Here is a 14,444-nt window from a genome sequence, read left to right as displayed (position 1 = left end):
GTGAGATCATGACCTGAGCCGAAGTCGGACGCTTAACCGACCAAGCCACCCAGGCGCCCCAACATACGTCGTTTTAATAATTTTTAACATTCATCCTTGATATAGTAGCCATGAATTCCATGAGATTTATAGAATGACTACATTTATAATGCCACTGTCTTTAAGCTCAAGAAGCATGAATAAGAATTATGAATTTTAATATATGCCAAGTATTTCTACCTAGTCAACAATTATATAAATAAATTCAAAGCATCCAAAATGGATTTTTTCATTGAAACATATTGCATCATTTAACAAAATGACACCATGAGAACTAGAACCTGGGAAAAATAAATTATGTAATAGGTAGTTACTTAGAAAAAATTTGCAAAGCAAAACTATGCACTTTCTCCCTTACAGTGACTTGCTTTTCCAAGAACAAATATAAGTACCTGGTGTCAGCAGTATGACCGAGGTGACAATCAAGGAGCAGATGACCAGAATCACAAGGAGTGCAATTGCTATTCCCTTCCAATTTCTTTGTGGAGGATTACTCCCCACCAGCTCCTGAAAACAACAACAGAAAAGAGAAATCCAGTGAGTGAAAACATGAAATCAACCTAATAAATACATTCCATTTAAATTCCATTTAAATCCATTTAAATTCCACTGAGACACAAAACAGCCAATGAGGCACATCCTCATCCCTGAAGTTATGATTAGTTCTTTTTTCCACCCTTCTGCTTCCTGCTCTCATCCCTGTACCTCGGCAAAACCTTATCTCAAGAATGAATGTGGTATTATACTACATTTACAGCATTTCTGTGAACTTAATGTCTCTCCACCAAGCACACTAGGTCCTACAGCACACAGGAACTGGGGCACATCTCTGCACTCTAGCCAACCTACTAACCCCCACTGAGTCAAACCCAATATGATTAGTACTCCAGCTCCAACTCCTCTCTCATTTTCCTTTTCATTTAGATCCACACGGTTACCAGATTCAAATATTTATTTAGCACCTACTGCGTGCCACATTTAATTAAACTCTACACACTGCTCACTATCATGAGCCTTTTCTTCCTTCTATAGCATCTCATACAAGGCTTCGAGATTCCCCAGGTCTCTTCACTGGGTAACTCACTTATACCTATTCTAGATTTTAGTCCCTCCAGGGAACCAGGGTTCGGACAGGAGGAAGAATCGGGAGACATTGCTAAAGTGTGCTAAAGGTTAGACAGATCTAGGAAATTAACCAGGCATATTGGCTGCTGAGACCAAGCTTTCAGTTGCTTTCAAATCAGGATGGTCATGTAATTTACATTCCAAGTAGAGATCCTTTGAAAGACAAAGGGGTTAATATCTATAATTAATAAATATAAGAGTTTATATTGATAATTATCATTAATTATACAAGAGCACCTGAACCTCCCCAGGACAAATAAAGACATATGGTCACACTGCAAATGATCTACTGCTCTTTCTGCCCATACACAGATCACAAAATCTTCTTTCTTATAAAGGTCCCCATGATTATAACTCATATTAACGCCAGGTCAAGATGAAGTAGAATAGAGATGGTCTCAAAAAGTAGAGAACACAATACCCGAATACAGCTTCCTCCAAAACTGAAGGTTCATTAGAATGTAGCACATTTTTACAAGTTGAAATAAAGGTAATACCAAATGTAGGATGGCAAATAATTAATTATTTGGAATGCAAATATTCAATTTTGGCCCTATAGGTTATCAAATTAAGAAAAATTATGAGGGCCATTATGGTCTTAGCAAGAAAGAGTTTTATAGTTGTTTAGAAATTTCCACCCATCTTATTTGCTATCTAGAACCGATCTATTAAGTAGTGGCTTTTTAGCACTTAAAAATGATGAAAAGTTGTACTGAGTTGCTCTCATTTCTTATTGGATAGGTTTTCTATGTGAGAAAATCAGTAGCCAATAACAAAGACAAGTGATCAGATTTTGCTGATTCCACAGCTTTTCACTTTGCCCAAGTTTACAAGGAAAATTTGAAAATTCTCCAAATCTGTGAAAAGCATAAATCTTGAAGCAGTACTATTCATTCTACCAATGTAGTGCACATAATCTCTCGCACACCCTTGAACACTGCTCAGATTTCCATTTTTTTTAAATTTTGTTTTGCATTTATTTATTTATTTTTGAAAGACAGAGAGAGATAGAGTACAAGTGGGGGATGGGTAGAGACAGAAGGAACAAAGAATCTGAAGCTGGCTCCAGGCTCTGAGCTGTCAGCACAGAGCCCAACACAGGGCTTGAACTCATGAACTGCGAAATCATGACCTGAACCGAAGTTGGACGCTCAACCGACTGAGCCACCCAGGTGCCCCGAACACTGCTCAGATGAAATCCCAGGGTAATCATCAAACCAGAATACTAGAATAGTCAAGACCAAATCTTATTCAAGATCCAGAATGACAAAATGTTATTGTCTTCATGAGGTCAGATAATTGATCTCTTTCAAATCTTGTTTTTAATACTACTCCAGAATTCTAAAATCTGTTTTAAACACATCTATTAGATGCACTGGTCAAAGTTCATAGGCAGAAAGAAGACTAAGACTTTTGCTTTGTGTCAATTTCTTGACCAGCTAGTAGTGTAGCAGAAGTGCACTTGAACCCATGTTGCAGTGACAGAAGCCCTTCTGGGACTCAGTGGGCCCCTTCCTAGCCCAAACGCATCCCCAATGGGATATCCAGGTCTAGGCTAGATGGGGTCACAGATGAAATAGAGAGTGTCTGCCAAGATGACCAGAGGATGGAAATGTTTGCAAAACATGTCATGGGAAGTAGGCTTGAAAGAATGTTCAGTCTCAAAAGCCAAATACCTAGAGTCTTCACTGGAACTGTCACATGCAAGAGAGGAGACTTATTCTGTATAGCTCTGGAAGGTAGAAATTGTTTCAGTACAATTTCAAAATTCCCAAGCACTAATATTGCCTAACAACAGAATGGGTGGCTTTACCAAGAAGTGAGCAAGATGGTGAACACCTAACAGGGATCCTGGAGGTCCACTCCCCCAGAAAGGAAGGTGGAAATAAATGGTCTTAAAAATGCTCAATACAGTAAAAGTCCTATGAACACATATAGGATGGAAAAGAAAGATGCAAAGCTGTGAAGTTGCTCCTCTGGGTGGAAAATGAATGGGAGTCAAGAGACTTCTGGAAAGGGGCAAAGGCTCTGATTCCTGCATGTTCACTGGACTAAGAAAATATTTTTCACAGAAAACCAACTTAGTATATATTATTGAATGGGAGAATGGACAGTAGATAACCAAACAGGCATTGACAGCATAGCTCACTCAAGTGAAATGATTCTGGATCACTACATCATTTCTTAAAGACAGGTGCACCATATTGCCTTCCAGGCAGCATTCTTACACACTGAAAAAAGCAGAGAAATTTTACCCACAGGAAAGGAGACATTCTTTATTAAATTCCATTTTCATTTGCCAAATATCGCTTTTCACAGTACAGTAACTTTTTTTAACTTACATAAAAAAATACTGTAACAATAATAATAATAGGAAACAAATTAAGGAGGAAACAAATCATGAATAATCTTGCTAATCCAAGAGAACAGAAATGTTCGTTTTCCCCATTTTCCTTTCTAGTCATGGTCTATGTGCACATTTAATTTCTACTTGGGTGTAATCAGAATATAGAGACAGTTTTTGAGTTAGAATGCAGATTAATATGCGCTTCCTTGAACGTCTCATTTAGCTCCCCAGATTCAACTGACTTCCTCATCTTAACTTGCAGGAGCTGACTTATTGAAAATTTGAGTAGAGCTGACCCTGCTTCCCATGAAGGACAAGAGAAGTTAATAAATTATCCCCTGAAATGTTAAGCTTCAGTAGTGTATTTCTCAGCAGAATTATATATTTTTGCCTAGAATGGTGAAAATGAGACTATAATACATTCCCTGTTCTGCTTGGTACCACCACATGCATATCTCAGAGATCCAGTAAAATGGAAGAGCATATTAACAATTAACCATTTGGTGTAACAAGGTGAACAAAGTTTCTATCAGTCCATCTATCCATCCATCCATCCATCCATCCATCCATCCATCCGTCTACCCATCCATCCATCTGTCCATATGTCCATCAATCCATCCATCCACCCACCCACCCACCCATCTATCCATCCATCTACCCACCTACCCATCCATCCATCCAGCCAGCCAGCCAGCCAGCCACCTACCCATCCAACCATCCCATCCGTCTATCCATTCATCCATCCATCCACCCACCCATCCATCCATCCATCCGTCCATCCACCCATCCACCCATCCATCCATCCCATCCGTCTGTCCATTCATCCATCCATTGCCAAAGACCAGCTCTAGCAACCAGGGGTTCCTGAAGGAAGAACGGAATCGGTGAAAATAAAATAAAACTAAAATAAAAAACTGGAAAATAAAAAACTAAAATAAACTAAAACTAAAATAAAAATGGATACAGACAATAGCAGTGTGTTGAACTGGCCGATTTATTGTAGTAAATGTGACATTATATATGCTAGTGATTTCCTTGTAGCATACGTCATCTATGTTTTTCTAACATTATCTAATTTTGAAAATGTTCCTATGTATAAACGACCTTTAAGAAATAATATGGTGATTTCCCCCTAACTTTCCCACATACCCTTTGATTATAGATTAATTTCTTACATTATTCCATTATGCATCTGCGTTTATCTATAATCTACAAAGCATTTGATTTGCTGTTCTCGTGAAAGGCCCTCCATTTCTCAATATCTCAAATGGAACAGTGACAGGGACATGACCTCCTAACCACATGAGGCCAGAAGAACAATGTGTTTGCCTCAGTCTGAGGTGTCAGAAAGGGGCTGAAAAGGCCTTAGAAACCCATGCCTCATACATTCTCAGAGAGACAATGCACCTAGGAACCAATGAACCATTCTGTAGCTTAACAAACTAGGTTCAGTCATCATCTGGAATGCCTCTCGGGGGCCAGGTGGGCCTAGGGGTTGAAGTCACCTGTGCCCAGAGATACACTCCTTAGTTACCGGAGTGGGGCTTTCAAATCCATATGTCTCTCCTATACAGGCCCTCTTTGCTGGCAAAGGTATGAGGCCATCCTTCCTGCAAGTAGAGGAGTCTCCACAGGGGATGGCAAGGGCTAAACGTAAGGCCGCACAATTTCTTGTGGAACCTTATTTTCTTCCCTAATGGTTCTTTTCCCAGGGGGCCTGCCGAGGGCAATTCCCCAACAGACAATACCCGAGGTACTTTTAAGGCCAAATTACCTAAAAGCAGGAGTACAAGAAGCTTCCCTGTCAGAGGGCTGCCTTGCAGTCACCAATTCGTCCACAGCCTGGGCTTTGCCACTCAGGCTGGGATAGTTCGGCTTCCAGCAATCCATCCACCCACCCACCCATCCATCCATCTGTCCATCCACCCACCCACCCATCCATCCATTCGTCCATCCACCCACCCATCCATCCACCCATCCATCCATCCATCCATCCACCCACCCACCCACCCCATCCATTTGTCCACCCATTTATCCGTCCATCCATCCATCTGCCCATCCATCCATCCGTCCATCCAACACATGTTTACCCAGGTCTTACTCTGCCATCCCTGCCCTGAGAATGTTGGGCCCAGCGGTGAACAAAACAGACTACACTGTCATCAACCCAGCAAGCTGAATGGCTTTCATTTTTCCGTATTTCCTCTCTTGTTCTCTAGTGCAGGGATGAGGCACAAACAATGAACACATAAACCCAGTAAGAGAAGAAAAAAGCAGGATAAGGGAGTTGGAGGGAGAGTGCCTTGTAAGCTGTTTGTATATAAGGTCGTCAGAGAGATTTCCTAATAAAGTGACATTTGAACAGAAACTCCAAGAAGTGCAGCTGGGAGGAAGGAAGGACATCAGGCTGTTATGGGCTGAGCTGCGTCCCTCCTAAATTCACATGTGGAACCTCTACCCCCCCACCCCCAGTGTGATGGTATGTGGACAGAGAGCCTCTGGGAGGCAAGGAGGGTTACATGAGGTCAGGAAGGTGCAGCCCTCAGGACAGGATTAGTGTCCTTATAAGAAGAGATACCAGAGAGCTTGCCTTCTCTCTCTGTACCCATTTGCGAAGAAAGACCATGTGAAGACACAGCAGGAAGGCGCCGTGAAAGGTCTAAAGAGAAAGGCCTCTTAAGACACTACAGCACCTTAAACTTGGATGTCCAGTCTCCAGAACCATGAGACACAAATCTCTGTTGTTCAGCTGCACATCTCTGACATTTTGGGAAGCCATGCTTAGTTTCCCAGGCACAGTTCATCATTCTTCCATCTGGACACAACCGTGACTCTTTGTAAATGCTCTTCGGTAACATTACTGCACTATTCAATGATGTACTTAATTCCCGTGCCATCACCAGGCAGCAAGCTACTTAAGCTTGCCTTGCCTTGCCTTGGTGTGCTCGTGTTCCCGCATTGCCTTGGTGTGCTCGCGTTCCTGATGCCTGGTATAGAACGTGGGACGCCACAGCGTTCCAGGACTGTGTGCTAAATGAAAGAACGGATGCCCGAATGCCTTTAGAAGAAGTAACTTTATTTTTTGCTGGCACCTCTGGCAGAAAAGCTATTGTCGATTGATGTGGAAAGCAAGGCATTAATACAAGCCCAGCTCCACTGACGATGCCATAAATAGCAGTCGGTCTTAACAGACGTAATGCAAACTGACATCTAGAGTTGGCAATTGCCTTGTCCCTAGTGATATAATTGGTGCTCGCATTTGTTCTTAACTCAGGCAAAAAGAAAACAAACAAACCCAACCAAATGAACGAGAAATAAACTCAACCTTTTCCTGGGTTGTTTGGTTTTTCTCAAATCTACAATTCATGGTTTCAGAACGTTATTATCTTCATAATCTGTGATTCGAGTTTGATATTTTACGTGCCAGTTGTACAACTGAAATGGGAGACGTACAGATTAAGATAATAATTGAGGACCCACCGTGTTCTGTGGACGGATTAAGCTGGGCCACCTGAGCCACCAGGCCCTGCCCGTCTGTGTCCACACCTGACCCACCTTATCTTGTCCTGAGCTCCCCCTCTCCCACCGCATTCCCCTCGCTGACTTTATCACACCCTATGCCTCATGATAAGGAGCAGAGATTCACATGAAGACGCTGAGGTGATCCTTTAGAAGTTAGAGAAACTGAAAGCTGCCCGGGGGGAAAAAAAGCAACGAAGGGGTGGGTGGAAGACAAAGGGAATCCAGGGCGTGAGTGTGTGGCGGCATACTATAATTTATGCAATGTATAGACACATAAGGTTTTGCCTTACTATCTATTGCCAATCACTACCAGATGATGCTTCCGTGCCACTTGATTGACAAATGGGGGAAGAACCCAAAAGCACGCCAAATTTCCAATACTGTATGAAGAAAGGAAACGCAGAGGAATCACATCCCTTTTGGCCACTTCCCCCAAAGACGGCAAAGCGGCATTTTATCTTCCATTGGATGCCCGGAGGAGGGTGAGCTGGGTTGCAGCCACCTCACTCTGCGACAAAGCACACATCCCCACGCGGCAAACACCCACCTTGAATGTTTCAGGTGGACCTTGAGGCATGTTTGTTTTCTACAACGTAGGTACGGCCAACACAGCTAGTGAGACAGAAGGAGCCCCCCTTCTGGCTGAAGTGGGGGGAGAAGACGGTTTCTGCCGCACACTAAGGTCTCTCCCTAAAGGAGCCCCGTGACCGTGGGAGATCAGCGTGGGAAGCTGCGGGCGCGGGAGCAACCAGGGTGGTCGCAGGAGAGCAGGGACTGCAGGGACAGTGGAGGTCCGGGCCCTGCCAGCCTTGCTGGGGACAGCTGGCAACCGTGCACTTTATTTCCCTTTGCTAAAGGCGGAGGGGTCGACCAGATGGCCCACTCACTAGGGAGGAAGGAAGCGAATTCAATTATTTTTCTCACAATAGTCCGTCTTTGAGCCAATCAATCTCCTCTTCACCCAGGCAGCTTTCCGAAGTATATTAAGAAGAGAAGACGGTTTCCAGCTCCCAAAACTGAAAAAGGCCTTCCTTGGGATATAACTAGATCCACGTTTAGGTAATTGATGGTTTAAAATGTTTCCAGAGGATACACACGAAGCAGCAGCTCATCGGACTTCACGGTGTCGGCCAGAGTCGAAGACGCCAGCCAGCGTCTGAGGGGGCAGAACAGAGCTCCCTGTCCAGCAAAGCTCCCTGGATCCTGAGCAAGGACAGTCCTCCTGCTCCCTGAGACACTCCCCTCCTCTAGGACTGCTGTGCGGTGTCTCCTAAGTCCTCGTGATGCTTTTCCTAGTTGTGAGTGTAAGAGGTGGCTGAGGGCTGTGGCCACAGGGTACTGATTGATGCTGACTCCCTGTCAGTGACTCTGCTCTTGACTGCAGGGCTGGGGCGGGCTGAGCAGCCATTTCGGAAAGACAGGAGCAACCAAGGCTGTGGGGGGTGAGGGGGGCGGCGCTGGTGGTGACAGATGGACTCTTACCCTTCAAAAACTTCTACTGATTTCACTAATTAGAAATTAAATCTGGTTGACAGGCCCCACTGCTGAGGTCGGGCAGTTAATTAAGAATCGCCATTATCTTACGGGAAAGGAGATGGTATCCCCCCCCCCCAATTCTGCCACACGCACTCTCGGGTGCCCCCCCCCCACCTTGCCTTTAACACCCCTCCTGCTCACACCTGTGAGACACCTCCTCCGTGTCTCACAACTCAGGTTCTCTGGGGCTGTCCACCAACCATTCTGTATTTGCCTCATGGACCTATCTGGAATCCGCTCTCCTTTCCTCCTCTGAATTTGGAAGCCTCCGAGGTTGACTATTTTGCATAACGTGACTCTGTGCGACCGCCTGAGGGCACGGCGCTTTGCCGCCCGTCACTGAGGCAGCTGTCAGCCCTGTACCTGCGGTTCAGCAAGATTGTGTGCACAGAGCCAGCTCCCACTCCATTAGCCCTTCTGGGAAATCAAAACAAAACGAAGCAGGCAAATTATTGACTGTAATTATATATCTTCTAAAATTTCTTCATTATTTTTTCTACTTTAAATTCCACACCAGGGCTCCCATTATTTTAGGCTTTTCAGTTTAATTGGCTGTGTTTAATCGCTTCTTTATGAAATTGACTCGAAATGTAAGTTATTCTTACCTTCGGAGCTCAGTCTACCTCGGATCTATTTTGATGTAACGTTTTAAAGGTGTCGTGTTGCATAAATCACCAAAAGCAACGGCCCTGTGACCTGATCACAGTCAGAAGAGATCTCACACGGTATCGTGCCCAAGAGAAGTCCCTCTCAGGGAGAATACTGGATGTGAGTTGCAGAATTTAAAATTGAGCATCTGTATCTTCCCATGTTGCTGCGAGGGAGAACGTCTTATGATCTTCTTCAGATAACGGCCGACTTTGCACAGACTCCCCGAAACCCACAGGCAGTTTTGAGACCGATTGGTCTACACTGGGCAGCATTTTGGCAAGCTCGACTTCCCAGTGTCAAAAGTCCCCTCAGGCTCTCAATAAATATTAAGTATCTAACAAGCCTCAGAGGCAAGAGCTACCAGCAATTTAATGGCGGCAACAAAAATAATCTGAGCTCAGTTTTTCCAAAGGGCTTGCCCCCCTGTTACAATCTTCCAGCACTGCACAGAAGCCTTTTGAAAAGGGCCTGGGTCGAAATGATCGCCACTGCCCTCCTCCTCCACCCATGGGGGCCAGAGCCGCGTTTCTGCACCGCGAGCCCTCCTCTCTCCTCCTCTGCCACGGGGGTGGCCCAGCCTGGGTCAGAAGTCCACTCGAGGGTCTCAGGTGGGGGATCCAACTCTTCGGACTTATTCTTGCTGGCTGTCACGAAACATGAGATCAGATGAGCGTAGGGGGAGCGCCCATTTCTGCGTGGGATATGGATTCAGAAGGAAATAGAGCAGGTTTATGAGAAGTAGGAATGGGAGAGGTGGAGAAGCAGAGACAAGAGACACATAAAGGGGGTGCCTACTGGTTTTCCATTTCTTTTTATTTTTTAATGTTTACTTATTTTAGAGAGAGGGCGTGTGTGAGCACGAGTGGAGGAGGGGCAGAGAGAGAAGGAGACGCAGACTGTGAAGCAGGCTCCAGGTTCCGAGCCGTCAGCACAGAGCCCGACGCGGGGCTCAAACTCACAAACCGCGAGATCATGACCTGAAGTTGGATGCTTAACCGACTGAGCCACCCAGGTGCCCCTGGTTTTCCATTTCTTGACTTAATTTTCCTCCTGAGGCATGAATGAATTTTTCCCTTAGATTTAAATAAGACATTTCTATTTCTTTAGGAGATATTTTATCTAGTTTGAGTCCTTCTCTAAAACTTGGGAACAAAGAAGCTGAACACGCGGCATGCGGTGATGCCCGGTCTGGCGGTGCAAACTCCTGCCAGTGTCCGTTTCCAAGAAGGCACTCGTGCTCACTAATGAAGTCACACGCTCCAGGCTCCAGGGTCTGTGGCACATTCTGGCCAGACCTCCACTCAAAACCCAGGTGAAGGTGAAGATTGTAACTACTCACTGGGTTTATAATTTCAAAATAATCAATTTACTAATTTGACATGTGATTTTATTTGAAAAGCTCCGTTCTTCCACTACTATAGTTATCTTTACAGCAAAATCCTGAGTGAAATGTAGCGATGACCTCAAGCGATCCTCAAGGATCTACGCCTGTCACCATATATCAGCAGTGGAGTGCAGCCCCCTCTGTGACAGGAGGGGGCTAGTTCAAGATGCTATAGCAAATGGTAGCCAAGACAGTTGGTACAACATCATGTTCATGAGTCTTGAAGACGCAGTCGCTATTTTAGGTATCAAATTACTCAAAAACAAAGCTCCAGTATTTTTTAAGTTTTTAAAAAAAATTTTTTTTAAGTTTTAATTTTTTAATGTTTATCTTTGAGAGAGAGGCAGAGTGTGAGTGGGGGAGGAGCAGAGAGAGAGGGAAACACAGAATCCAAAGCAGGCTCCAGGCTCCGAGTGTCAGCACAGAGCCTGACGCAGGGCTCGAACCCATGAACTGGGAGATCATGAGCTGAGCTGAAGCCGGACGCTTAACCGACTGAGTAACCCAGGCGCCCCTAAGGTTTTTTGTTTCGTTTTTGTTTTTTTTTTAAGTTTACTTATTTATTTTGAGAGAGAGAGAACACAAGGAGGGGAGGGGCAGAGAGAAGAAAGAATACCAAGCAGACTCCGTGCCATCAGAGCCCAGTGTGGGGTTTGAACTCACAAACCGTGAGATCGTGACCTGAACGGAGATCAAGAGTCAGATGCTTAACTGACTGAGCCATCCAGGCACCCCAAAGCTCTAGTGTTTTTAAACTACAGCTGGCCTAGAATCGGATATATTCAGCAGGTCCGTATTTATCAGCTCTTTCTGCCATCAAAAACGGCATTATCGCAGAGTGCAGTCTCATGGAAAGACATACAGCATCAGCGAAGGTATTAGCCACAGAAACGTAACTGATTAGCAGTCTATATTGCACCCGCAAGTTTCATCCCTCTGACGTGTAACCTAACACACGTACAGGTTCTGAAGTTGGGGATGCAGACATTTTGCGGGACGTCTTTACGTTGCCACTACGCCATGTAGCGGAACGTTTCACGTCAATAGAAAAACATCCATCCGCACACGTGCACAGCACGACCGAACCTCACAGATGCGATTGTAAGTGTCAGACACCGAAGAATATATCATGATTTATTTCATCCATGTAAAACTGATGGCCCTAGGTTGTAGAGAGCAGCAAACGCAGGGCCAAAAAAACCAAAAAACAAACCAAAAAAACAAACCAAAAAAACTGAACGCGGGGCAAAACCACACTATCAGTGCAGGGTTCACGCTGAAGTCTAAGAAGATGAACAACAGAGGAATTTCCGTCAAATGCAGCATGCTGCAGCGCTTGGGGGGGGGGGTGCCAAATGGAAGCCAGGGGCAAGGTGCAGGGCAGTACGCCCTCTCTCCACCCAGAGAGAGGTTACGGGGCTGTTTCAGGTTACAGGCTTACGCGTTATGGAGTTTCTGCGTCGTCCTATTTCACAGTGGCAAACGTTGACCATGTGGGGGGCACGGTAACTGCGGCTGCAGGCGCGGGCCAGGAGTGAAGGAAAGGGCTACTTCCCCCACACTCACTCCAGCAGGAGGGAGAGACGTCAGGCCACTGGAGTGCCACCCTGGGATGAGCTCTGTGCCCAGCCAATCGGGGTGCTACAGAGGGTATAGTGATGCTATGGGTACCAGCTTTGATTGGGGACCAAGGGGGAAGCCCGGGCTCTCTGAAGAAGTGGGATTTACTTTCAGGTTCTCGAAGGATGGGCAGGAGCTAGCCAGGTGAATAGCTGGGAAGGGTTTCCATTTGGGGGAGCACCGTGAGGCGGGCGTGAGACCTGGTGCAGAGTCCCGTGACGCAGGCGCAGGGAAAGCAGCCCTAACGCCGCACCTGCCTTGTTGACAACGCCGCGTATTTTGTGTTTCGTCCAGAATGCAACGAGACATCACTGGAGGATGCTGCAGGCCACCTCTAATAACTTCTAGAAGAAGGCAGGCGTTAAGTTTTCAACGTGTTTGTTGACATCAGGAAAAGAGCACGGAGAAAGCCCGGGATTGGTTACTTCTCCCGCTGTGCCTTAAAATGTATCGATTACTGGGACAAGGTGGACTCAAGTACCCTAAAAGGTAAAATATTCACATAGCAAGTGTCCAAATTATCAGGAGAAAATAAACTACGCAAACCTGAGCACGGGATCCCCATCCCGCTGCTCCAGTCTATTGTCTAAATGTATTTTCTTTCTAATATTTATTCACCGTGAAAAGTTCTGACATAAATTTCCTTTATGTATCATGGACCATTTACTATAAGGAAAAGGTAGCAACAAATTACAAGACCAATGGTGCATATATCTCAGGATGGTAAAACAGCCTTCTAATCATTGTATTTCCATATTCTGGAGGACAACACATGACTTGAAGACGGCGAGAACAAGTTTTAAATAACGTTTAGCAACTGACACATGGCCATCGATATTCATCACGTCAGCCCGTTGGGTGCACATCCCCATTTCTGTTTTACTGGCTCATTTCCTTAATCTTCCTCATTAGTGGCTCTTGTTTTTTCATAAAGGCACTAAAAACACAACAAAGATGGCAACTGGCCTAAGAAACCTGAGAGCGGACCCAAGCGGAAAGCGCCACTCTGCGTGGTCCCTGCCTTATGTAGATGGTCACATGACGAAGCCCCAGCGAAGCCAGCCGCCGCTAGAGAAATTACCGGAAGGGTCGGCCCTGGTGCCGTCTGTGGGGGTGACTCATAGGAACACGCAGGGGGTTCTCTCTCTCTGCCTCTGTTTCTCTCTCACAAGCTGTTAGTAGCCCCGGAATCCAAGACTTAAATGAAAGCCTCTCCCCTCTGGAACAGCCAAGAGCACAAAGCAACAGCAGACGAGAAGTTTCAGAGTCTACACGAGCGCTGATCAAAAACGCTGGAGACACACAAATATCCGGTGGGGAGTTCATCATTTCTCTGAAGGCTTACTTTGCAGATCAGAAGACAGAAGCGCTTTGGTTAGCAAATGCTAAGCTCTCAACCACACCCCTGCACAGCCCAGGTGAGCAGCTCCGAATAAAAGGTGGGGGAAGAGAGCAGAAACAGAAAGAAATGAACGTGAAATGCACGGAGGGGAGACCTGCAGAGAAGGTCAGGTCCCATCAGAGTGTGAAGCACACGGACCTCAAAGGCGCAGGAGGAACAATCTACTGGGTGAGGCCAATGGCCTGGACTTTGGGGGTGGGGCGACCTGCCACCGCGTCACAGGCCTGCAGGTGCCACACTGCGCGCAGGGTACCTGACCGTCTCTGGAAGGCCCCCTGAGTTGGACTCGTCTCCTGCCATGCCCCTGACTGACACAGTGTCCAGGAAGTTTGCGACACCTACAGTGAGATGATGCAGCATTTATCGACCGTGTCACCTGAGTAGCCCTTAGCAGAGATCGTGCGCTTTACGATTAAAGAGCAAGTTCCTCCAGGGAACCTTGTCCCAAAGCGCCACATACAGCCTTTCATATAGATCCTAAACGAAGAATTGCTTTACTGATTGATTAAAATGCACTTTTCTTTAATCCGTTAAAATACACAGCCTGAAAGTCTTGCTTACACCGCAGCGGTCTCACATAGTGGCAGCGAACAGTCCGTATGTGACCTTCAACACTCCCGTCACACGTGTGAAGGTTCTCACGTCTGTCATGGGGTCTGTACTCGCTGCTGCAAGTACTCAGTGACATCCTTGACAGTTGGACATTGCTTCGTTCGAGACTCCTAAGAGACGTTCGACTTTCCTGACTGGTGCGTCCCTCTAGCAGATGAGAAACCTTAATAGTTTTTCGGACGGTTATTGCTAACTGAAGAGGTTTT

At 45.7% G+C, this 14,444-nt stretch overlaps 1 protein-coding gene across 6 annotated transcripts in view; it reads right to left on the bottom strand.

Annotated features, from left to right (window-relative positions):
* DPP6 (dipeptidyl peptidase like 6) overlaps positions 1–14,444 on the bottom strand; it is a 945,711-nt gene that overhangs the window by 366,115 nt on the left and 565,152 nt on the right. For all 6 annotated transcript variants that reach the window (XM_043590488.1, XM_043590487.1, XM_043590490.1 and 3 more), the window contains exon 2: positions 432–546. In XM_043590488.1, coding sequence (XP_043446423.1) covers positions 432–546 — 115 coding nt within the window. The remainder of the gene's footprint in view (positions 1–431; positions 547–14,444) is intronic.

Source organism: Prionailurus bengalensis, chromosome A2, assembly GCF_016509475.1.
Source record: "Prionailurus bengalensis isolate Pbe53 chromosome A2, Fcat_Pben_1.1_paternal_pri, whole genome shotgun sequence".
NCBI classification, from domain to species: domain Eukaryota; kingdom Metazoa; phylum Chordata; class Mammalia; order Carnivora; family Felidae; genus Prionailurus; species Prionailurus bengalensis.
Note: the sequence above shows the minus strand (reverse complement) of the source record. Positions and strands in the feature narration are given on the sequence as shown.